Source organism: Oncorhynchus gorbuscha, linkage group LG24 (assembly GCF_021184085.1).
Source record: "Oncorhynchus gorbuscha isolate QuinsamMale2020 ecotype Even-year linkage group LG24, OgorEven_v1.0, whole genome shotgun sequence".
Classification (NCBI taxonomy): domain Eukaryota; kingdom Metazoa; phylum Chordata; class Actinopteri; order Salmoniformes; family Salmonidae; genus Oncorhynchus; species Oncorhynchus gorbuscha.
This window is the reverse complement of record NC_060196.1, coordinates 47,244,796-47,269,510: the sequence shown is the minus strand read 5'-3', so window position 1 is coordinate 47,269,510 and position 24,715 is coordinate 47,244,796. Positions and strand designations below refer to the sequence as shown.

Below are 24,715 nucleotides of genomic sequence, written 5' to 3'. Positions count from 1 at the left end.
ACTATATATTTCACCTCTTGGTGATGTCATTCAGAAACATAATGTTAACTGCTATGGGGACGATTCACAGCTGTACATTTCGATGAAACATGGTGAAGCCCCAAAATTGCCCTCCATGGAAGCCTGTGTTTCAGACATAAGGAAGTGGATGGCGGCAAATGTTTTACTTTCACTCTCGTACAAACTAGAGATGCTAGTTCGAGGTCCCAAGAAACAAAGAGATATTCTGTTGGATCTCACAATTAATCTTGATGGTTGTACAGTCGTCTCAAATAAAACTGTAAAGGACCTCGGCGTTACTCTGGACCCTGATCTCTCTTTTGATGAACATATCAAGACTGTTTCAAGGACAGCTTCTTTCCATCTACATAACATTGCAAAAATCAGAAATGTTCTGTCCAAAAATGATGCAAAAAATGTATCCATGCTTTTGTTACTTCTATGTTAGATAAAGCACTAAATAAACTTCAGTTAGCGCTAAACACAGATGCTAGAATCTTGACTAGAACCAAAAAATTGTGTCATATTAGTCTAGTTCTAGCCTCTTTACACTGTCTTCCTGTTAAGGCTAGGGCTGATTTCAAGGTTTTACTGCTAACCTACAAAGCATTACACGGGCTTGCTCCTACCTAGCTCTCCTATTTGGTCCTGCCGTACCTACACATAAGCTACAGTCACAAGACGCAGGCCTCCTAATAGAGCTCAATTTTTATGGAATGGTCTGCCTATCCATGTGAGAGACGCAGACTCAACCTTTAAGTCTTTATTGAACACTCATCTCTTCAGTAGGTCATATGATTGAGTGTAGTCTGGCCCAGGAGTGGGAAGGTGAACGGAAAGGCACTGGAGCGGCGAACCTTACTTGCTGTCTCTGCCTGGCCGGTTCCCCTCTCTCCACTGGGATTCTCTGCCTCTAACCCTATTACAGGGGCTGAGTCACTGGCTTACTGGTGCTCTTCCATGCCGTCCCTAGGAGGGGTGTGTCACTTCAGTGGGTTGAGTCTCTGACGTGATCTTCCTGTTCGGGTTGGCGTCCCCATCGGGTTCGTGCTGTGGGGAGATTTTCGTTGGCTATACTCGGACTTGGGGTAGTAAGTCTCAGGGTAGTAAGTTGGTGGTTGAAGATATTCCTCTAGTGTTGTGGGGTCTGTGCTTTGGCAAAGTGGGTGGAGTTATTTCCTGCCTGTTTGGCCCTGTCCGGGGGTATAGTCGGATCGGAGAACAGTGTCTCCCGACCCCTCCTGTCTCAGCCTCCAGTAATTATGCTGCAATAGTTTATGTGTCAGGGGGCTAGGGTCAGTCTGTTATATCTGGAGCATTTCTCCTGTCTTATCCGGTGTCCTGTGTGAATTTAAGTATGCTCCCTCTAATTCTCTCTCTCTATCTCTTTCTCTTTCTCTCAGAGGACCTGAGCCCTAGGAACATGGGCTACCTTGTCCCAAAGTGCTGTTTTCGACTCTCTCTCTACTGCACCTGCTGTCTCTAATGCTGAATGATCGGCTATGAAAAGCCAATTGACATTTACTTCTGAGGTGCTGACCTGTTGCACCCTCTACAACCACTGTGATTATTATTATCTGACCCTGCTGGTCATCTATGAACGTTTAAACATCTTGGCCATGTTCTGTTATAATCTCCACCGGCACAGCCAGAAGAGGACTGGCCACCCCTCAAAGCCGGGTTCCTCTCTAGGTTTCCTCCTAGGTTCCTGCCTTTCTAGGGAGTTTTTACAAGCCACCGTGCTTCTACATCTGCATTGCTTTCTGTTTGGGGTTTTAGGCTGGGTTTCTGTATAGCACTCTGTGGCATCTGCTGATGTAAAAAGGGCTTTACAAATCAATTTGATTGATTGATTGATTGATTTGAAAAGGAGTTCAAAGTAGGACGTGAGACAATCCTTCACTGTTATGGTAGTATAATGATTGATTTGGGTTAAAAGTTGGAGGATTCTAGGCTAGGCCTTAAGATTGAGAATCTTATCTCTGACAGGGTCATGACCTCGAACTTTGTACAGACGACCAGGCTTGTTACTTTTTCTTGCTGTTTAGAGATTATATAAGAAAGTGTGTGTTTTGAGGACTTCTGACATAACATACTCTAAAGCCCTATTTGCACGGGACTAGTATTACTATTGAAGGTTGGTTACATAATTATTACCCTGGCATTTCTGTTCTTCCAGAGGACGATTCGGACAGCATAAGTTATACCAAACTTCACCCTGTAAACATTATTTCTCTTATTCCAAATGACCGTTATGACCCTAGCCTGGAGGCTATTTTATTTTATTTTATTATTTTTATTTTACCTTTATTTTACTAGGCAAGTCAGTTAAGAACAAATTCTTATTTTCAATGACGGCCTAGGAACAGCCTAGGAACACTGGGTTAACTGCCTGTTCGGGGGCAGATTTGTACCTTGTCAGCTCGGGGATTCGAACTTGCAACCTTTCGGTTACCAGTCCAACGCTCTAGCCTAGGCGTGAAGATACAGTATTTCAACTTGTCTAGGGAAAGGCAGCAAGAACAACTAACTGTTTCCAGATCATTGAATTAACTGACATATTTGTCGATTTATCAATTCCTTGGCACAACATCATCCGCTTAATATTTGAAAAGAGAAGTAGGCACTGGGAAAGTTGATATATGACAACACAGATCATTCATCTGAAGGCTACATGCACAGCACTCTGTTTTAAGCAAACTGGTCTGCAGCACCTGTTAAACTCTGTAATACCCCTCAAAACACTGGGGTGTCAATTCGCACAGGATATGTATAATCAGAGGCCCTTGGAGTTTCCTGAAAAGCAGAATGTTTTAAGAGCTGGGATAATATCCTTCCCTCCAAGAAAAAATGATTGATATGGTAGATTTGGATGGGATTAATATTGTGAATGAGCTGACATTAAACCAGTCCTTAGGTTTAGGACAACCTGTATTACTCTTCACACACCTTGTGAGGACATCTTGACGTAAGTGTGGTGAAGTCAGGGAGAGTCTTCAGAGGATGTTTGAAGACACATTTCATTATGAGGAGTGTGATTATGATGATGAAGATGATGATGAAGACGCCGGCAACAACGATGATGGCGATGATGATGACAATGTAGACCACATCAATGAAGCTGCTGATGATGGCGATGTTGAAGATGGCAATAATTCTGATGAGGACGACGATGATGATGAAGATCATGATCTCTCACCATCAGAGGTGAGGGTGAAGACTTCTTTGGGGATGTAGAGTTTGTCTTCAGCAGATCGAGCCCAGTCCTTCATACCCCTCCTACCCTTCATGGGGAAGTTGATGTCACTGGACACCGCTGTCACGGGCTCTCGCTGTATTGTTATCACTATGGAGACAAAACATATTGTGATCACTATGGAGACAAAACTAATCGTTATCGCTATGGAGACGAAACATATTGTAATCACTATGGAGACAAAACAAATTGTTATCGCTATGGAGACAAAACACATAGTTATCCTTATGGAGACATACAGAAAACATGAGTTGACGTCCAACCAAAATAGGTAGAGATGTGCTGACTAAAGGAAAGGCAAATAATGTGACCAAAAAATTAAGAATTTAGTTATTAACTTCGGAGCGTTGAAGATAAGGTTGAACAACTATGGAAAGTTAAGGGAATTTTGCAACCCTACCTGTGAGTGTTAAACTGACTACTCACTGAGGTTGTTGGTGACCACCAGGAAACTCTGGAAGGGTTTCTGATCATCTCCTATCAGATGGATGAAGTCCTCCAATATACGCATGAGATGGGCCGCACCAGGAGAAACCTGGGAAGGAGGAGAGAAGAAGGGAGGGAGAAAGAGAAAGATGGTAGGAGGGAGAGAGAGAGAGAAGGAGGGAGAGAGAGAAGGAGGGAGAGAGAGAGAAGGAGGGAGAGAGAGGAGGGAGAGAGAGAGAGGAGGGAGAGAGAGAGAAGGGAGAGAGAGAGAGAGAGAAGGAGGGAGAGAGAGAGGAGGGAGAGAGAGAGAGAGGAGGGAGAGAGAGAGAGAGAGAAGGAGGGAGAGAGAGAGGAGGAGAGAGAGAGAGAGAGAGAGAGAGGAGGGAGAGAGAGAGAGAGGAGGGAGAGAGAGAGGAGGGAGAGAGAGAGAGAAGGGAGAGAGAGAGAGAGAAGGAGAGAGAGAGAGAGAGAGAGAGAGAGAGAGAGAGAGAGAGAGAGAGAGAGAGAAAGATGGCAGGAGGGAGAGAGAGAGAAGGAGGGAGAGAGAGAGAGAAGGAGGGAGAGAGAGAGAGAGAAGGAGAGAGAGAGGAGGGAGAGAGAGAGAAAAATGGAGAGAGAGCGAGACAGACAGACAGACAGACAGACAGACAGACAGACAGACAGACAGGCAGGCAGACAGACAGACAGACAGACAGACAGACAGACAGACAGACAGACAGACAGACAGACAGACAGACAGACAGACAGACAGACAGACAGACAGACAGACAGACAGACAGACAGACAGACAGACAGACAGACAGACAGACAGACAGACAGACAGACAGACAGACAGACAGACAGACAGACAGACGAGAATGGGGGAGGAGGGTGAGAGAAGGAAGAGTGTTAGAGTGACAGAGAGAGAACAATATCATGAAATCGACTCTCTTTCATAAACAAATATTGAATGAATCACTCTCATTTATGTATTTGGCTCTCTCTCTCTCATTTAATGCACCAAGCTAAGTATCTCTTCTGTTCCTGTTAAGTTCATGTTACCTCAAGGAAGTGTCACAAGAAATAATCACCAATAACCCTGCAGCCATTACCACCCAGATCCTCCATCCTCACAACCCATTACAACAGTTATTGGCTTGATCCTCTATCCAACCAACCCAATACAACAGTCATTGGCTTGCTCGTACTCGTTAGCCCAGTATGCTAAGTGCAGCTAAATAGCAGACATTGGACATAATGCCTTTTAGTGTACGGTGTTGGATTCGACATTTTGAACATTGAGATATAAATAAATGATAGAGAAGAAGCATAGAATAAGAAGTGAAAGAGCCTGGGTTTTATGTCAGAAGTAAATGGTTCTCTGTAGGAAGACAGATTAGCGTTGGAATGTGTTGGATGGAAGGGAGGAGAGCAATGTGTTGAGATAGGGCAGACAGATGGACATCTGTGGATTAGTGGAAGGAGGACTTGAGGTCAGGAGGTGAGGACAGCTGAGGCTGCATCTCAAATGGCTCAGTATTTCCTATATAGCGCACCACTATTAACCACCACTATTAACCATAGCTCTATAGGCCCACAGAAGTACCCTACGCCGTGACCTCTTCCTTCCCTCTCTCTCCAGATGAAATCCTGTGAGGTCTGGCCGCCTGACAACCTGACCGCTCGACCCTATCCCCTCCTCCCCTCTCCAGACCATCTCTTGACCAGACTCATCCTTGAACACTGGCTGCGTCCACTCGACTTCAAAATGGCCCAAGTTGATCCCCTCAAGAAACCAACACTCGACTCATCTGATATCAAAAACTATAGACCTGTTAATCTTTCTTTTCAAGAACAATATTCTTGACCCAAACCAGTCAGGCTTCAAGACGGGTCACTTAACCGAGACTGCTCTTCTCTATGTCACATAGTCTCTCCGCACTGCCAAAGCTGACTCTCTCCTCTATTCTCATCGTTCTAGATCTATCCTCTGCCTTTGACATGTGAACCATCAGATCCTCCTCTCCACCCTCTCAGGGCTGGGCGTCAAAGGTTATACACACTCTTGGATTGCATCCTACCTGGCAGGCCGCTCCTACAAAGTCACATGGAGAAGATCTAACTCTGCACCATGTACATTCACTACTGGTGTCCCCCAGGGCTCGGTTCTAGGCCCTCTCCTCTTCTCTCTATACACCAAGTCACTCGGGTCCGTGATATCCTCACATGGTGTCTCCTAACATTGCTATGTGGATGACACTCAACTACTTTTCTCCTTCCCCCGTCTGACACCCAGCTGGCGACACACATCTCTACGTGTCTTGCAAATATCTCAACTTGAATGTTGGCCCACCACCTCAAACTCAGCCTGGACAACATGGAACTGCTCTTCCTCCCATAGAAGGCCTGCCCACTCAAAGACCTCTCCATCACTGTTGACATCTCCAGTGTCCCCCTCACAGAGTGCAAAGAACCTTGGCGTGACCCTTGACAACACCCTGTTTCTCTCTGTAAACATCAAAGCAGTGACTTACTCCTGCAGGTTCATGCTCTACAACATCCATAGAGTATGACCCTACCTCACACAGGAAGCAGTGCAGGTCCTAATCCAGGCACTTGCTCTCCTGTCTGTACTATTGCAACTCGCTATTGGCTGGGCTCCCCGCTTGTGGCATCAAACCCCTATGACTTAACCAGAATGCAGCAGCCAGCCTGGTTTTCAAAGTTTTCTCATGTCACCCCACTCCTCTGCACACTCCACTGGATTCCAGTTGAAGCTCACATCCACGACAAGACCATGGTACCTACCCATGGAACTGCCCCTCCCTACCTTCAGGCTCTGCTCAAACCCAACACCCTAACCCGAGCACTCCGTTCTGCCACCTCAGGTCTCTAGGCCCTCCCACACAAAAAAACACTTAACTAGCACTTGCAAGTGAAAGCTATGATCCCTTATTGATGACAACTGTTAACTCCACTTCAATCAGTGTAGATGAAGGGTAGGAGACAGATTAAAGAAGGATTTTTAAGCCTTGAGACAATTGAGACATGAATTGGGTAAGTGTGCCATTCAGAGGTTGAATGGGTAAGACAAAAGATTGAAGTGCCTTTGAATGGGGTATGGTAGTGTGTGCCAGGCGCACCAGTTTAAGTGTGTCAAGAACTGCAATGCTGCTGGAATTTTCACAGTCAATAGTTTCCCGTGTGCATCAAGAATAATCCACCACACAAAGTACATCCAACGAACTTAACACAGCTATGGAAAGCATTGGAGTCAACGTGGGCCAGCATCCAACCTTGTAGAGTCCATGCCCTGACGAATTGAGGCTGTTCTGAGGGCAAATCAGGGTGCAACTCAATATTAGGAAGGTGTTCCTAATGTTTTTCACACTCAGTGTACGTTTGGGGTATTATATCCAGTGTTTACGCATTATTGTTTACTGACTACAGATGGCAAATAAACCCAGCCTGACTCAAGGGCATGGAGGAGGGGTCATATGCATTGTTTATTAACAACAAAATATGGACACACACACACACGCACACACACACACACACACGCACGCGCACGCGCACGCACACACACACACACACACACACACACACACACACACACACACACACACACACACACACACACACACACACACACACACACACACACACACACACACACACACACACACACACACACACACACTGTCAGTACGTGCACACAGTATGGGGTATGATCCATCCTGAATGGTTAACAGGTGTGTTTTTACGACTCTTCTCACAATAACATAAACACTGCAATCAAATTCATCCAACCGTGACAGAGCCAGACACTCTGACACGGACGCAAACACGCACACACACACACACACACTAAAACAACCGTTTAAAAGCCTACCTGGTGAGCGTCTTCCCATTTCTCTATATTTTCCATGTCCAACATATAGCTGACTACCTGGAAGAATTTCTGAGGAGAGAGACGAAGAGGAGGGTTGAATTGTAGGGGAGCTGAGGGGTGTGATTGTGCAACATGTAGGAATGTGTTTGTTTTGTTTATGTGTGCTACTTCCTGTAAGTGTGTGTATAGCCCACTTCACGCACCAGCACAATGTGTGTGTGTGCACGTCTGTCCTCCCCACCCACCTGAGCGTCGTCGGGTACTGGGATGTAGGTTGCTCTCTTGAAGGTGTCCGTCACATTTCGGAGAATCTCCGTGGAGAACAGGAGGTCACCACTGTAGTAGCTCCTCCTCTGTAAGAGATCCAGGAGATTCCTCACGACCTGAGACATGCCCTCTCCAGCCAGGGTCCTCTGACCCTTCGCAAGATGCTCTCGCAACTGGAGACAGCAGGGGAGGACGAGAGGAGGGAGAGAAACACAGGTTAGAGACTGATGGGGGAGGGAGGTGGGGGCAGAGGGAGAGAGGACAGAAAGAGAGAGAGAGAGAGAGAGTGTCGGGCCCTGACCATAGAGAGCCATTGTTTCTCTATGGTGTAGTAGGTCAGGGCGTGACTAGGGGTGATCTAGTATATCTATGTCTATGTTTTTTTTTTTTTATGATTCCCAATAAGAGGCAGCTTTAGTTGTCTCTAGGTAGTTATTTTTCCCACCTGTGTTTGTGTTGTTGCCTGTGAGCACTCCAGAACATCACGTTTCGTTTATTCCTTATTGTTTTGTTGTGCGGTTCACTTATAATAAAAAATGTCGAACCGATTTCACGCTGCACTTTGGTCCAAATGTGATTACGACGATCGAGGCAGAGAGAAAGAGAGAGAGAGAGAGGGAGAGAGAAAGAGAGAGAGAGAGAGAGGGAGAGAGAAAAAGAGAGAGAGAGAGGGAGAGAGAGAATGAAAATGTATGTACTCACTACTGTAAGTCGCTCTGGATAAGGGCATGTGCTAAATGACCAAAACATATAATGTAAAGAGAGAGAGAGAGAGAGAGAGAGAGAGAGAGAGAGAGAGAGAGAGAGAGAGAGAGAGAGAGAGAGAGAGAGAGAGAGAGAAAGAGATGGAGGCAAAGTAGAGAGTAGAGAAAGAGAGATCTGAGACCTCTGATCCATACAATAGTTAATCTTGATCCTATATTTTTGCTTGTGGTGAGCAGATCTTGTAGGTAGGTATGTAGATAGTGAATGACATGAATGACCAGCACCTTGGTCAAGTACCTAATCCTCAGACTTTACTCTTTATTAAAGACTTGTGCAGACATAAATGCACTGGATAGATATTGGTTACTATTTGTATTTCACAATGCTGCATGGCACTTTGACTGACTGTTATCCACACACTCATTCACACAAACCATTTGATGCAGGATAATAGATTCCAAACACGCACACACACACACACACACGCACACACACACACACACGCACGCACGCACGCACGCACGCACGCACGCACGCACACACACACACACACACACACACACACACACACACACACACACACACACACACACTGCTGCATGGCACTTTGACTGACTGTTATCCACACACACATTCACACACACAAACCATTTCATGCAGGATAATAGATTCCAAACACACACACGCATGAACGCACGCACACACACACACACACATACATACAGAACGGTAATCCTCAGTCACAACAGCAATCAAACCTAATGAACCACATCCCCATGCTAATGAAAGGTGAGCAGTTAGCACAGGCCTAGGCTAAGAGTGAAATCAACCAATCACAGCACATCTTATCATTCCCCCCCCCCCACCCCTGCTGGCTTCCATTATTGCCATGGAGACAGGAGGTCAGAGGTCACGCAGCAGGAAGTCAGCCAATGATTAACCAACGCATTCATTAATCAATGGATAACTGGAATAGCTCATTAGAGAGAGAGAGTGGTAACAATGTGACAATGCCACTCATTTTCATAGAAAGTTAATCAGGGCCAGTATTTTTAAACCATCTCCGAGTAGGAGTGCTGATCTAGGATCAGGTCCCACCTGTTCATGTAATCTTATTCAATATTATTTAAATGCCAAAACTGATCCTATAAGCACTCCTACTCTCAAGAAATGTTATGAATACAATCCCACGTCTATTATTGCGTAAACAAGTAGGATGCGGGCAGACAAATTATTAATTTATTTCTGTTGCTGGGCCAGGTCAGTCTCTGAGAACAAATTGTATATTAATGATCTGTTTTGCTATTGAGTTTATTCATGCTTTAGGCTCGGCTAGAAGACGTTGGAAGTCCATAGTTTGGAAATAGCCACAGAAATATTGAGGAAGTGGAAGACAGGCTAATGGCTACATAAAGGTACATGTTCATTTCAGATAGCTTAGAAATGTATCGGCGACTTTCTGACAATCCTCCACTTTCTTAACAGAAGGTACCATAAAACGCTGATTCTCAAATAACTGCCTGTCCCTTTTAATATCCGGGCAACGACACATTTCAGCAAATAAACTCCGATTTCAAACAAAGGCTGGGTCTAGATCAATTATTTATGAGGTTACCATGAATTACCATGAATTATTTATGAGGTTACCATGAATTACCATGAATTACTTATGAGGTTACCATTAATTACCATGCATTATTTATGAGGTTACCATGAATTACCATGCATTATTTATGAGGTTACCATGAATTACCATGCATTATTTATGAGGTTACCATGAATTACCATGAATTGTTTATGAGGTTTAATGTTTGATTTCTTGTATGAAGAATTTCACTAATGATTTGGCAATCATCTGTTTTTTATCACCAGTAAGAAACTGACAACCATTGGCTGCTAACAGTTGAAGCCTGCTAGCTAACTGGCAAGCACAAAAACAGTCAACAACTTCGGGAGTAGAGACCCCTACAAATCGTCCGATCGCCCTTTAGTGGCGAAAGTAAAAACTGCTGAAAATGCAGTGAAAGATGAGAATACTTACTGTCAAGGAAAAGTTATTATTTTTTATAGCGGCATACTTCGACAAAAATACGTGACACGGTTGTCTACTGCCCTACAAAGGCAAAGTGCAGGAACTAAGTAAAACAATGAGTTGCAAAATCTGTCTTCAAAGTGTTTTTCTGTTTAGACAAACAACCATTTCTGGTACTTCATGATATTTTCTGATCGACTAGCTTTGTCTTGTGTCAGGAAACTAAATAGCACATTAATCATATAATATACCTGACCATTAAAACAGATCAAAGATTTTTGACCAAATTTGTAGTTACTGCACTTTGCCTTTGTAGGTCAGGGTAAATGATAACACATTAGAGCAGGACATTAAGAAATTGATTAACAGCTGGAAGTGAATGCTGAAATTAAGCAATTGACTATGAAAATGAGCTACATTTGTGTGGATTAACAAAATGGACACCTGGCTCAAATCGAAGCCAGTCTCTAATAAGCGCATGTTGTGTTCAGTGATTTAAGCAAATAAACGAGTGGCCTATTAATTCAGTTTTACAGTAGCTTTCTAAAATGCATTCACAATAACGTTGCGGCACAGGTGGCTCATTGAGCATGTAATACAATACAAATTGTATCTGAATACATAAGATGTGAATAGAGAGAGCGTGAAAAAGGGACTTACAGATAAATGTAAATATCTGAATTCCATCGAGACGCATCTGGCGAAGCTCGGAGGACCCCAGTAAGCAACTCCATTAGCGTCCAGCAAGCAACGACGACTTGCAGATCCTAGAGAGGGGGGAGAGAGAGAGAGAGAGAGAGAGAGAGAGAGAGAGAGAGAGAGAGAGAGAGAGAGAGAGAGAGAGAGAGATATATATATATATATTTATATATTAGGAGAGAGAGAGGGGGAGATATATATATACACAGAGAGAGAGAGAGAGAGAGAGGGGGGATATATATTTATATATTAGGGAGAGAGAGGGAGATATATATATATACACAGAGAGAGAGAGAGAGAGAGAGAGAGAGAGAGAGAGAGAGAGAGAGAGAGAGAGGGGGGAGATATATATTTATATATTAGGGAGATAGAGAGGGGAGATATATATATACACAGAGAGAGAGAGAGAGAGAGAGAGAGAGAGAGAGAGAGAGAGAGAGAGAGAGAGAGGGGGGAGATATATATATATATTTATATATTACGAAGAGAGAGAGGGGAGATATATATATATATACACAGAGAGAGAGAGAGAGAGAGAGAGAGGGGGAGATATATAGAGAGAGAGGAGAGAGAAGGAGAGAGAGCGAGAGTGAGTGAGTGAGTGAGTGAGTGAGTGAGTGAGTGAGTGAGTGAGTGAGAACAAGAGAACCTGATGATGCAAATCCTGACAGCAATAGTTCATTTTTTAAAATGTTATCTAATAACTACATAAATGCTATTGTCATTTTTCATCCTCAACGTAGAGTTGAGGTCAACCAACCACCTGACGTTATCTAATGCAAAGCCACTGTGCAAAGGTCACAGTGTACACAGTTATTGAGAGAGAAAAAGAGAAACAGAAATGGTGAAGCTGAACATTGTCCCCCTGGCTGACAGTAAGTTATTTTCAATCAACAGCGTGTTGTTATTAGGGCCTAGTGAGTGACTGCCTGAGGACCGTGTCTGAGTCGGCACCTGCTATGACTCAGATATATACTACTGAACATGTACAGTCTCCAACACTGTACACCATGTTGAGCTGAGGTCAACCATCCACCTGACAACTCCTCTATAAGGTCACATACAGTAAACATGTACACAATTACTGTACCAGCTAGTGACTACCCAGCAGAGCTGTCTGAGTCATCCTAATAAATGACAATCTGTGTTATTGAGAGGGAATTACAGACACTGCATATATGATGAAGTTGAAAATTGTCCCCCAGGGGACACCTTACTAACTACTTTCTCTGGTGGAAAGTAGTTGCTATAGGGACTGTCTGAGGACCTGAGGAATGGGTCTGCCTGCTATGTCTCTGACACATACTTCTGAACATCAATCTAAATGACCACAATATTAACCTGGATTTATTCTTCACACATACAATTTACACCTCGTCAACCATATAGCTTACAAGTGCCAAAGAAACTTGACAAAGATAAGTGCTAGCACGAGTCAGACACTTGCAGTAGGCAGTTAGACTACATCACTACTGTGTATCCTTACATTATAGCTTAGTAATTGTACTATACTATAAGTGTAGCATGGTTAACCAGTGGTGGTAGTCGGGCACTTGTTGATGACTAAGACTACATAATCGCTGTTTATAATAGTAGTATAGTTACAGTATAGTACTGTCATAGTAGAATACGGTTTACCAGTGGCGTTAGTCGGACACTTGTTGTAGACTGTTTCTCCAGCCGAGGCACTTTTCCAGGTCATGGCTACAAGGTACTCGTCTCTACAGATCTCATGAGGTGCTGCAGAGAGACAGAAGAGAGAGCGGGAGAGTTAGATAGGACACACAAACTCACAGTATATTCATCCATGTTTATCCATCTCTCTCTTTGCTCAAATCTCATAGTGTGGAGAATAGAGAAAGAGAGAGAGCGACAGAAAGAGAGAGGGAAAGAGAGAAAGGAGGAGAGAGAGAGAGAGAGAGAGTGGGGGGAGGGAGAGTGAGAGCGCGAGGGAGAGGGGGATTGAAGAGAGAGAAAAAACAAAGGAGAAGTGAAAAAGAAAGCCTTTTTTAAATCTAAATATATGTTCCCCTCCAAACTCTTGGACAGATCTTTGAGCCATCAAAGGACGGACTCTGATAGAATGCTCTGCAGCAATGTCTGACATCTAATCTATAGCCTTCCAGAGCACCACACACACACACACCAAGGGGTGAGAGAGTCCCAGTCAAAGGCATGCTTAGTAAACTGTGTTGTTTGCTGCAGTAGCTGACACACTGACAAATCACAGCGAACAGGGCTTTGAACAATTCTCCCCTGCCTGAGAGCTGATGGAGAGGAAGAGAGAGAGAGAGAGTGGTAGAGAGAGAGTGGTAGAGAGAGAGTGGTAGAGAGAGTGAAAAGTCAACCTCCCAACACAAGAGTACTACTCCCTCATGGAAATGAAGGATAAATTCCCACAGCTGGAGGTAAGGCAGGTGGAGCTGGAACAGGAGGTGATTACACTCCAGTCAGCACAAAAAATTGTCCAGCACAACAACACCCCCTCAACCAGACCCGGAGAGCTGGAGGTGAAGAGAGACATATCTGCACTCTGGACTGTGGTGAGACAACATCAACAGGAGAAAGAGCAGGAGCAGGAGAAGAACAGAGCACTAGAGAGGATCAGAGTGCTGGAGGAGAGGTTGAGATGGATGGGGAGTGACAAAAAACAACCCATTAGAGAGGTGGTCACCCCAACAGAACAGCCCAACTCAGCTCCTGACAAATGTCTTGACACCACAGCAGAACAGTCCAACCCAGACCCTAGCATAGCATCAACATCACAGCAGAACAGTCCAACCCAGACCCTAGCATAGCATCAACATCACAGCAGAACAGTCCAACCCAGACCCTAGCATAGCATCAACATCACAGCAGAACAGTCCAACCCAGACCCTAGCATAGCATCAACATCACAGCAGAACAGTCCAACCCAGACCCTAGCATAGCATCAACATCACAGCAGAACAGTCCAACCCAGACCCTAGCATAGCATCAACATCACAGCAGAACAGTCCAACCCAGACCCTAGCATAGCATCAACATCACAGCAGAACAGTCCAACCCAGACCCTAGCATAGCATCAACATCACAGCAGAACAAACAAATGAAGAACCCCAAGCGCAGGGGATCTCACCCCCTCTGAGCACCCCTCCTGTCAGCCACCTGATAGCCCTCCTGACAACAGCCCCACACCCACTGAGGACATACACAAGACACATATTGTACTCCTTATGGACTCAAACGGGAAATATACACAAGAAAATAAAACATTTCCCAAACACAGAGTGTCTAAACTCTGGTGTCCAAACACCCAGAGTACCCTTGACCTTCTGTCTGAGGACCAACTAGGGTCGCCCAGCCACATAATAACACACACAGGCACAAATGACCTGAGAACACAGCAGGAAAGGGTGGCCAAAGCACTCAAGGCAGTGATTGAAAAAGCTTCTTCTACTTTCCCCAACGCACAAGTGGTTATCTCCACCTTGCTACCACGAAAACACTTCCACCCTTCTACCATACAGCGGGTAAACGGAAGTATTTCCCATGACTGTGCCTTAAAACAAAATGTTTACCAGGTACACCACTCTACCCTGGACTTGAACAGCCTTTATGACCAGGTTCACCTATGCAAAAGGCAGCAGTGCCCACCTTCGCCCGGACTCGGAAGGACATCACCCTCAAAAGCAGACCCAACACTGCACACAGGAGCAACAGATCAATAGACACCCCGCCCAGACCAGCAAGACACTCTCCCAGACCTATGGGACCCCCCCGTGCCTGGCCAAGAAGACCTACATCCAAACCATATCACCACCAGCCACACCCCCACCCCAACCAATCAACCCCCCCCCCCAAGTCACGGAACTAACCCATGCCCCCCGCTCCAGCAAAGAAGGCCTCAACATGGAAGCCACACACCAGGCCATGAGCAGGCATACAGGACCAACCTCCACTCTTAAATTAGTCCATGCCATGTACCAGATGTTCAGCAGGCTCTGCTCACACTTACTGGCCTTACTCAGAAGACCAACAACATTGGACACTTTATGGAACACAAAGCCTTCACTATCTCATCCTGGAATATCCAAGGCCTGAGGTCATCTCCCTTCGGCCTAAATATCAGGAACCTGGACTTCATCAAAGAAATACAGACATTGCCATTCTACAAAAAAACCTGGTATGGAGGAGACGGAACCACTGGTTGCCCTCTAGGTTACAATGAGCTGGTAGTCCCATCCACCAAACTACCAGGTGTGAAACAGAGAAGGGACTCGGGGGGTATGCTAATTTGCTATAGAGCAGACCTAACTAATTCTGTTCAATTAATCAATACAGGAACATTTTACATTTGTCTAAAAATTCAAAAGGAAATGATCTTAACAGATAAATATGTCCTCCTGTGTGCTACCTTTGTTGTGAGGTCTGGGGTCCACTCACCAATCAAGAATTCACAAAATGGGATGAACACCAAATTGAGACTCTGCGTGCAGAATTCTGTAAAAATATACTCAGTGTAAAACGCCAAATAATGCATGCAGCGCAGAATTAGGCCGATACCTGCTCTGCTCACAAAACACAACAGACCCCACAGAGCCCTAGCACAGCAATACAATGAGACCAACATAATCATGAGAAAACAGAAAGATAATTACTTGACACATAAAATAATTAATAGCAAAGTAGAATGTTATTTGGCCCTAAACAAATAGTACACAGGGGCAGAATACCTGACCACTGTGACAAACTCAAACTTAAGGAAAGCTTTGACTATGGACAGACTCAGTGAGCATTGCCTTGCTATTGAGAAAGGCCGCCGTAGGCAGACCTGGCTTTTAAGAGAAGTAATAGCCCACAAAATGAGGTGGAAACTGAGATGCACTTCCTAACCTCCTTCCCAATCAATGTATGACCATATTAGAGACACATGCTTCCCTCAGATTACACAGATCCCCCAAAAAACTTGAAAAAAAAACCCATTTGATAAACTCTCATATCTACTGGGCTCTGTGGGGTGTGTTTGTGTTTGTGAACAGAGCCCCAGGACCAGTTTGCTTAGGGGACTCTTCTCCAGGTTAATCTCTCTGTAGATGATGGATTAGAAATTTAAGGTTTGGGAATTGCTTCCTTTTAGGTGGTTGTAGAATTTAACGTCTCTTTTCTGGATTTTGATCATTAGCGGGTATCGGCCTAATTATGTTCTGCATGCATTATTTGGTGTTCTACGTTGTACACGGAGGATATTTTTGCAGAATTCTGCATGCAATCTCAATTTGTCTCAACTCAGTGGCCCTACCCATGTGAACAGAGATTGGTTGTGAACTATGAAATATGCCCTTCTCACCCTACTACATAAGCCCTTTACGAAAATTTGTATTCCCGAGGATGTGAGGATGACAGTCCACACGTTAAATGGGCTAATATAAAACTACAGAACTAAGCCAACTTCAGCGTGATGGCAACTTGGTATGAACTTTGAACTCTTACTCACTAAAGAAGTGATACCTCCTAGACGTTGAGTTAGTAGCAGTAGCTGTAAACGCAGGGTAGGAAAGGACGGACAAAATATGTATTCTAACACATGACGACGGTACTACAGCGTATCCATCTGCCACAAGACATATACTTCAAAGGACAAGGGAGAAATCTGTTGGGCAACACAGCCTTCCATCCACGACCAACCTATTGAAGCATAGCTCAGAGTAAATATTTCTTGCATTTTCCTTTTCCAAATGTGCAGTTATTTAGAATGCATAAGATTCTGTATTTACGATAGCATAGCTTTACAAGGTTCGAGGTCTTCCCGCGCTTTCATTCAAACCCCAACCACCTTTCTTTGTGTAACCAGCCGTCATATGTGTTCCGTCCGCTAGGGACGTTTTCTTCCATGACATCTGTGTGATTGTTTAGGTATTAGTAAATAAATAACTAAACCAAATGTTGTATTGCTGATTCAACGTTTTAGCCAGGGTTCAGGAAGATAACCAAGAGTTTACGATGTTCAGATGAGACTGAATAAGGTGACGATTAATAATGGACTGCTATTGACTTAAAAGATTACCAGGTCTTTAAGAGTTTATTCGGAAGATAACAGCTCTATAAACATTATTTTGTGGTTCCCTGACTTTCTAGTTAATTACATTTACCTGATTAGTTTAATCAGGTAATATAAATTACATAGAAATTATTTAATAGAATATCACTTAATCCGGCATAGCAAAGACACAACAACTGTATGTTTGTTTATTCCAAGTGTAACTCTATGTTGTTGTTTGTGTCGCACTGCTTTGCTTTATTTTGGCCAGGTCCCAATTGTAAATGGGGTAGGGGGCTGCATTCGGAACTTTGGATGAAAAGCATGCCCAAATTAAACGGCCTGCTACTCGGGCCCTGAGAATATGAAATGCATATAACTGGTAGATTTGGATGGAAAGCACTCTAAAGTATCCAAAACTGTTAAAATAGTGTCTGTGAGTATAAAAGAACTGATTTGGCAGGCACAAACCTGAGAAAAATCCATTCATGAATCATTTTTTGGGGGGGGTTTGTATTTTTCTATTCAATGACATTACAGTATCCATTGACTTAGGATTCAAATTGCAGTTCTTATGCCTTTAACTAGATGTCCATAGTCTTTAGAAATCGTTTCAGGCTTGTATTCTGATAAATGAGGGGTTAAGAATAGTCTGAATGAGTGGACCTTGACGTGTCACAGAGCTTTTTCATGCTCAATCCCGAGAGAGTGCCTTTCTGGTTTACCTTTTATATTGACTACGTTATTGTCCGCTTGAAATATTATAGATAATTTAGGCTAAAAACAACCTGAGGATTGAATATAAACATAATTTTACATGTTTCTATGAACTTTACGGATACAATTTGGATATTTTGTCTGCCTGTTTTGACTGCGTTTGAGCCTGTGGATTACTGAAGAAAATGAGCAAACAAAACAGAGGTTTTTGGATATAAAGAGACTTTATCGAACAAAGGCAACATTTATTGAGTAAATGAATGTCTTCTGAGTGCAACCATATGAAGATCATCAAAGGTAAGGGATTCATTTCTTCTCTATTTCTGACTTGTATAACTCTTCTACTTGGCAGGCTTCTGTTTGTAATGATTTGTCTGCTGGGCTATATTCTCAAATTATCGTAAGGTATGCTTTTGCCGTAAAGCATTTTTTGAATCTGACACGTGGTTGGATTCACAAGAAGTTAATCTTTGTTTTGTTTTCTGAATTTTTATAATGATTATTTCTGTATTTGAATTTGGCACTCTGCAATCTCACTGGATGTTGGCCAGGTGGGACGCTAGCATCCCACATACCCTAGAGAGGTTAAAAGGCTTATTCACGTTGGTCACGGAGAGCTCACAATTCACATGAGCGATGCCGTATCGGTGGCACTGTGTTTTCCTCGAAGCGGGCGAAGAAGTTGTTTTGCTTGTCCGGGAGCAAGACTTCGGTGTCCGCGATGTGGCTGGTATTCCATTTATAATTCGTAATTGTCTGGAGTCCCTGCCACATACGTTTCATGTTGGAGCTGTTGAATTGCAACTCAACTTTGTCCATGTACTGAAGTTTTGCCTTTTTGATTGCCTTACAAAGGGCATAAGTGGACTGTTATTACTTGACCATATTCCCAGTATATGCTTTAATTATCACAGTGGGAACAACATGCCCTATATACTTCCTGATGGACTCAGTCACCATGTCAGTGTATATATCAATATGTCAACATATCCCGGTCTGCATGTTCAAAAAATCTTGAAGCACAGATTCCAATTGGTCAGACCAGCATTGAACAGTCCTTATCATGAATACTTCATGTTTGAGTTCATGCCTAAAGGGAAGGGAGGAGCATGATGGAGGTGTGATCGGAAGGGAGAGTACTACAGGCAATGTGTTGATAAAACTTTGGTAACGTTTTCCTCAGATATGCTGAGAATAACAGGTCCAATTCAGGGAAGTTGGATTTCTGTTCATAATGCTGGTGAGGTACCGCTGCTCTAATATCCCAAAGTTATTTCTGGTTGTATATAATACTACAAAGGACATTCTGAGTAAATATTGTAAAAAAACAACAACAACAACAAAAATAATAATGTGAACAGAGCGACCATGTCTATATGCGCCATATTGTCCATTATAGGGACAGTGGAGAGCAAAAGAGAAAGGGGATGAGAGAGAAAGGGAGATAGGAAGGAGGAAGGGAAAGTGAGAGAGAAAGGGAGATAGGAAGGGGGGAGGGAAAGTGAGAGAGAAAGGTAGATAGGAAGGAGGGAGGGAAAGTGAGAGAGAAGGGTAGATGGGAAAGTGAGAGAGAAAGGGAGATAGGAAGGAGGAAGGGAAGTGAGAGAGAAGGGTAGATAGGAAGGGGGAGGGAGATAGGAAGGAGGAAGGGAAGTGAGAGAGAAGGGTAGATAGGAAGGGGGGAGGGAAAGTGAGAGAGAAAGGGAGATAGGAAGGAGGGAGGGAAAGTGAGAGAGAAAGGAGATAGGAAGGAGGAAGGGAGTGAGGGGAAAGGGAGATAGGAAGGAGGGAGGAAAAGGGAAGTAGATGGGAAAGAGAGAGAAAGGGAGATAGGAAGGGGGAGGGAAAGTGAGAGAGAAAGGTAGATAGGAAGGAGGGAGGGAAAGGAAGGAGGGTAGATGGGAAAGTGAGAGAGAAAGGGAGATAGGAAGGAGGAAGGGAAAGTGAGAGAGAAAGGGAGATAGGAAGGAGGGAGGGAAAGAGAGAGATAAAGGGAGATAGGAAGGAGGGAGGGAAAGTGAGAGAGAAAGGAGATAGGAAGGAGGAAGGGAAAGTGAGAGAGAAAGGGAGATAGGAAGGAGGGAGGGGGAGAGAGAAAGGGAGATAGGAAGGAGGGAGGGAAAGTGAGAGAAAGGTAGATAGGAAGGAGGGAGATAGAAAGGGGGGAGGGAAAGTGAGAGAGAAGGGTAGATAGGAAGGAGGGAGGGAAAGTGAGAGAGAAAGGGAGATAGGAAAGGAAGGAAGGAGAAGGGTAGATAGGAAGGAGGGAGGGAAATGGAGATAGGAAGGAGGAAGGGAAAGTGAGAGAGAAAGGAAGATAGGAAGGAGGGAGGGAAAGTGAGAGAGAAAGGGAGATAGTAAGGGGGAGAAATGAGAGAGAAAGGGAGATAGGAAGGGGGGAGGGAAAGTGAGAGAGAAAGGGAGATAGGAAGGGGGAGGGAAAGTGAAGAGAAAAGGAGAGGGAAGGGGGAGGGAAAGTGAGAGAGAAAGGGAGATAGGAAGGAGGAAGGGAAAGTGAGAGAGAGGGAGATGGGAAGGGGGAGATAGGAAAGGAAGATGGGAGGGAGGAAGGGGGAGAGTGAGAGAGAAAGGGAGATAGGAAGGAGGGAGGGAAAGTGAGAAGGGAGATAGGAAGGAGGGAGGGATGAGAGAGGAGATAGGAAGGAGGGAGGGAAAGTGAGAGAGAAAGGGAGATAGGAAGGAGGGAGGGAAAGTGGGAGGAAAGGGAGATGGGGAAGAAAGGGAGATAGGAAGGAGGGAGGGAAAGAGAGAAGGGGAGATAGGAAGGAGGGAGGGAAAGTGAGAGAGAAAGGGAGATAGGGAGGAGGGAGGGAAAGTGAGAGAGAAAGGTAGATAGGAAGGAGGGAGGGAAAGTGAAAGAGAAAGGGAGATAGGAAGGAGGGAGGGAAAGTGAGAGAGAAAGGGAGATAGGAAGGAGGGAGGGAAAGAGAGAGAGAAAGGGAGATAGGAAGGAGGGAGGGAAAGTGAGAGAGAAAGGGAGATGGGAAAGTGAGAGAGAAAGGGAGATAGAAAGGGGGGAGGGAAAGTGAGAGAGAAGGGTAGATAGGAAGGAGGGAGGGAAAGTGAGAGAGAAAGGGAGATAGGAAGGGGAAGGGAAAGTGAGAGAGAAGGGAGATAGGAAGGAGGGAAAAGGAGATAGGAAGGAGGAAGGGAAAGTGAGAGAGAAAGGAAGATAGGAAGGAGGAGGGAAAGTGAGAGAGAAAGGGAGATAGTAAGGGGGAGGGAAAGTGAGAGAGAAAGGGAGATGGGAAGGGGGAGGGAAAGTGAGAGAGAAAGGGAGATAGGAAGGGGGAGGGAAAGTGAATGAGAAAAGGAGATAGGAAGGGGGGAGGGAAAGTGAGAGAGAAAGGGAGATAGGAAGGAGGAAGGGAAAGTGAGAGAGAAAGGGAGATGGGAAGGGGGAGGAAAGTGAGAGAGAAAGGAAGATGGGAGGGAAAGTGAGAGAGAAGGGTAGATAGGAAGGAGGGAGGGAAAGTGAGAGAGAAAGGGAGTTAGGAAGGAGGGAGGGAAAGTGAGAGAGAAAGGGAGATAGGAAGGAGGGAGGGAAAGTGGGAGAGAAAGGGAGATGGGAAAGTGAGAGAGAAAGGGAGATAGGAAGGAGGGAGGGAAAGAGAGAGAGAAAGGGAGATAGGAAGGAGGGAGGGAAAGTGAGAGAGAAAGGGAGATAGGGAGGAGGGAGGGAAAGTGAGAGAGAAAGGTAGATAGGAAGGAGGGAGGGAAAGTGAGAGAGAAAGGGAGATAGGAAGGAGGGAGGGAAAGTAAGAGAGAAAGGTAAATAGGAAGGAGGGAGGGAAAGTGAGAGAGAGACACACAGAGAGAGAGAGAGAGAGAGAGAGAGAGAGAGAGAGAGAGAGAGAGAGAGAGAGAGAGGGACACACAGAGAGAGAGAGAGAGAGAGAGAGAGAGAGACAGACAGACAGACAGACAGACAGACAGACAGACAGACAGACAGACAGACAGACAGACAGACAGACAGACAGACAGACAGACAGACAGACAGACAGACAGACAGAGAGAGAGAGAGAGAGATACAGAGAGACAGAGACAGAGACAGAGAGAGACAGAGAGACAGACAGAGAGAGAGAGAGAGAGAGAGAGATACAGAGAGAGATACAGAGAGAGAGAGAGAGAGACAGAGAGAGAGAGGAGAGAGATACAGAGAGAGAGAGAGAGACAGAGAGAGAGAGGAGAGAGAGAGAGAGAGGGAGAGAGAGATACAGAGAGAGAGAGAGAGAGATACAGAGAGAGATACAGAGAGAGAGAGAGAGAGACAGAGAGAGAGAGAGAGAGAGAGAGAGGGAGAGAGAGAGAGAGATTAGATGAGGAGAGAAGACAATAGACTGTTCTATTGTGCTGTGTTCAACACAGGGAATCATTCTACTCTCTCAATGTGATGCAGTTTGACTGACACATGAAGAACCTCAATTATAGTCAATTCCCTAATTTCCACAGTCGTTACAGACACAATCATACTACAACAATACTTAACTCAACACACACACATAGCTAGAAGCACATTCCTACACACTCAATAACAGAGTTAATTAAACAAATACACCATAACATGTTTCAACAAAACCAAACATATTTTCGTAAATGATCACATGGCCTGGCCACACACACACACACACACACACATACACACACACTGACCGGGGCACTTCTTGTCATTGCAGGAGCGGACCTCCTCTCCGGAGCCGTCACAGGGGTAACCCTGTATCCCTGTCCCCTCACACATCCTGAAGCGACGCTGCCACCCTGAGTCACACGTCTTACTGCACAGACTCCAGTGGTTCCAGCTGCCCCAGTTACCCCCACCTGAAGAGAGAGGAGGGAGATAGGAGGAGACATAGATTCATGGATATCATGACGTAACATACACTCATATTGTACATATATGTTTTGATGCTGTGAAAATGGCTGTCTGATCTATACGTTTGTGTATATCTTTGTCTTACCACCACAGGATGGGTTGGTACATTCCCTGGTCTCCTGGTGTGGTCCCTTACACTCTGCCCAGACGTGCACCGATGCACTACACCTCCTCTGTCTCTGCTGGCTCCCTGTGGAACAGGTTACACTGCATCTAGACCACGGAGCCCAGTCCAACCACTGACCCTCCACTAGAGAGGGAGAGAGAGAGAGAGAGAGAGAGAGAGAGAGAGAGAGAGAGAGAGAGAGAGAGAGAGAGAGAGAGAGAGAGAGAGAGAGAGAGAGAGAGAGAGAGAGAGAGAGAGAGAGAGAGAGAGAGAGAGAGAGAGGGAGAGAGAGAGAGAGAGAGAGAGAGAGAGAGAGAGAGAGAGAGAGAGAGAGAGAGAGAGAGAGAGAGAGAGAGAGAGAGAGAGAGAGAGAGAGAGAGAGAGAGAGAAAAAGAAAGAGAGAGAGAGGAAGGGAGGGAGAGAGAGAGAGAGAGAGAGAGAGAGAGAGAGAGAGAGAGAGAGAGAGAGAGAGAGAGAGAGAGAGAGAGAGGGAGAGAAAGTCTCTTGTATGAACATAATTCCAGACCTAGTTGCTGCAACAAACTAGCAAATAAATCCAAACAACTCCAGATTTCCAACACTCTTCGTTATGGAACCAATCAGAGTTCCAGCCAGACTTGAAAGTGCAAAAGTGCCCACTTTTACGAAGTACTTTTGCATGGTTGTGCACTTCCATCTGAGTCCTGGTTTTGTTTGGGGGGGGTTGGATTTCCCACCATAATGCAGTGAGATTTGAAGAGGATTGTGTTCTTCAGCCAATTCCATCTGGAGTTTTGGTGGAGGACTTGTGAGGAAAGACTAAATCAAAGAGGAGAACAGCCTTTTAATCAAATTAAAGTAGTGCCAGTCAGACGGCAGCGGATGGATACGGAATACTGAGCAGTCGCACCAAAGCCTGATAACATACACCCACTCCGTAACCAAAGCCTCCACTTCTCTCTTTGATGAATAATCGAGTGGAAAATTACACCGTTGGCAGCTATCCAATATTTACATTTTAAATATATAATATACACAAAAACAAGATAGACATAAACACATATAGAGATGTACAGATATACTGTACAGTACATATATATATATTTGACATGGACATTAAAGTAATGCAGTTTGCTCCGACATATAGGACTCCAGTGATTTCATCTTCAGTGGCAGACACCAAACATAGAGAGATGCTGTAGAGAGATGCTTTACAGCACCTGGGAAAACCCTATAGACCTGTGTATCAACTTATAAGCGTTGCAAAGACACTTTTACAAGATATGAAAAGACAACGTGGCCCTCTGGGCAAATTACACATCTCACCATAGCTGTGTGTGTGTGTGTGTGTGTGTGTGTGTGTGTGTGTGTGTGTGTGTGTGTGTGTGTGTGTGTGTACACCTGTGTGTGTGTGTGTGTGTGTACACCTGTGTTTGTATGTGTGTACACCTGTGTATGTGTGTGTGTGTACACCTGTGTATGTGTGTGTGTGTACACCTGTGTATGTGTGTACACCTGTGTATGTGTGTGTGTGTACACCTGTGTATATGTGTGTTTGTGTGTGTGAACACCTGTGTAGGTGTGTGTGTACACCTGTGTATGTGTGTGTGTGTACACCTGTGTATATGTGTGTTTGTGCGTGTGTACACCTGTGTATGTGTGTGTGTGTACACCTGTGTATATGTGTGTTTGTGTGTGTACACCTGTGTGTGTGTGTGTACACCTGTGTATGTGTGCGTGTGTA

At 44.7% G+C, this 24,715-nt stretch overlaps 1 protein-coding gene across 12 annotated transcripts in view; it reads right to left on the bottom strand.

Moving 5' to 3' along the window:
- LOC124012930 (adhesion G protein-coupled receptor B2-like) overlaps window positions 1-24,715 on the bottom strand; it is a 541,176-nt gene that overhangs the window by 191,072 nt on the left and 325,389 nt on the right. For all 12 annotated transcript variants that reach the window (XR_006834797.1, XM_046326992.1, XM_046326996.1 and 9 more), the window contains 8 exons: window positions 22,972-23,136; window positions 22,667-22,831; window positions 12,895-12,996; window positions 11,218-11,324; window positions 7,799-7,993; window positions 7,554-7,622; window positions 3,683-3,791; window positions 3,200-3,346 (listed from right to left, as the gene is read on the bottom strand). Coding sequence is in view for 11 of the 12 variants with exons in the window: in XM_046326992.1 (XP_046182948.1) it covers window positions 3,200-3,346; window positions 3,683-3,791; window positions 7,554-7,622; window positions 7,799-7,993; window positions 11,218-11,324; window positions 12,895-12,996; window positions 22,667-22,831; window positions 22,972-23,136 (1,059 nt within the window). In the remaining variant the exon portion in view is untranslated. The remainder of the gene's footprint in view (window positions 1-3,199; window positions 3,347-3,682; window positions 3,792-7,553; window positions 7,623-7,798; window positions 7,994-11,217; window positions 11,325-12,894; window positions 12,997-22,666; window positions 22,832-22,971; window positions 23,137-24,715) is intronic.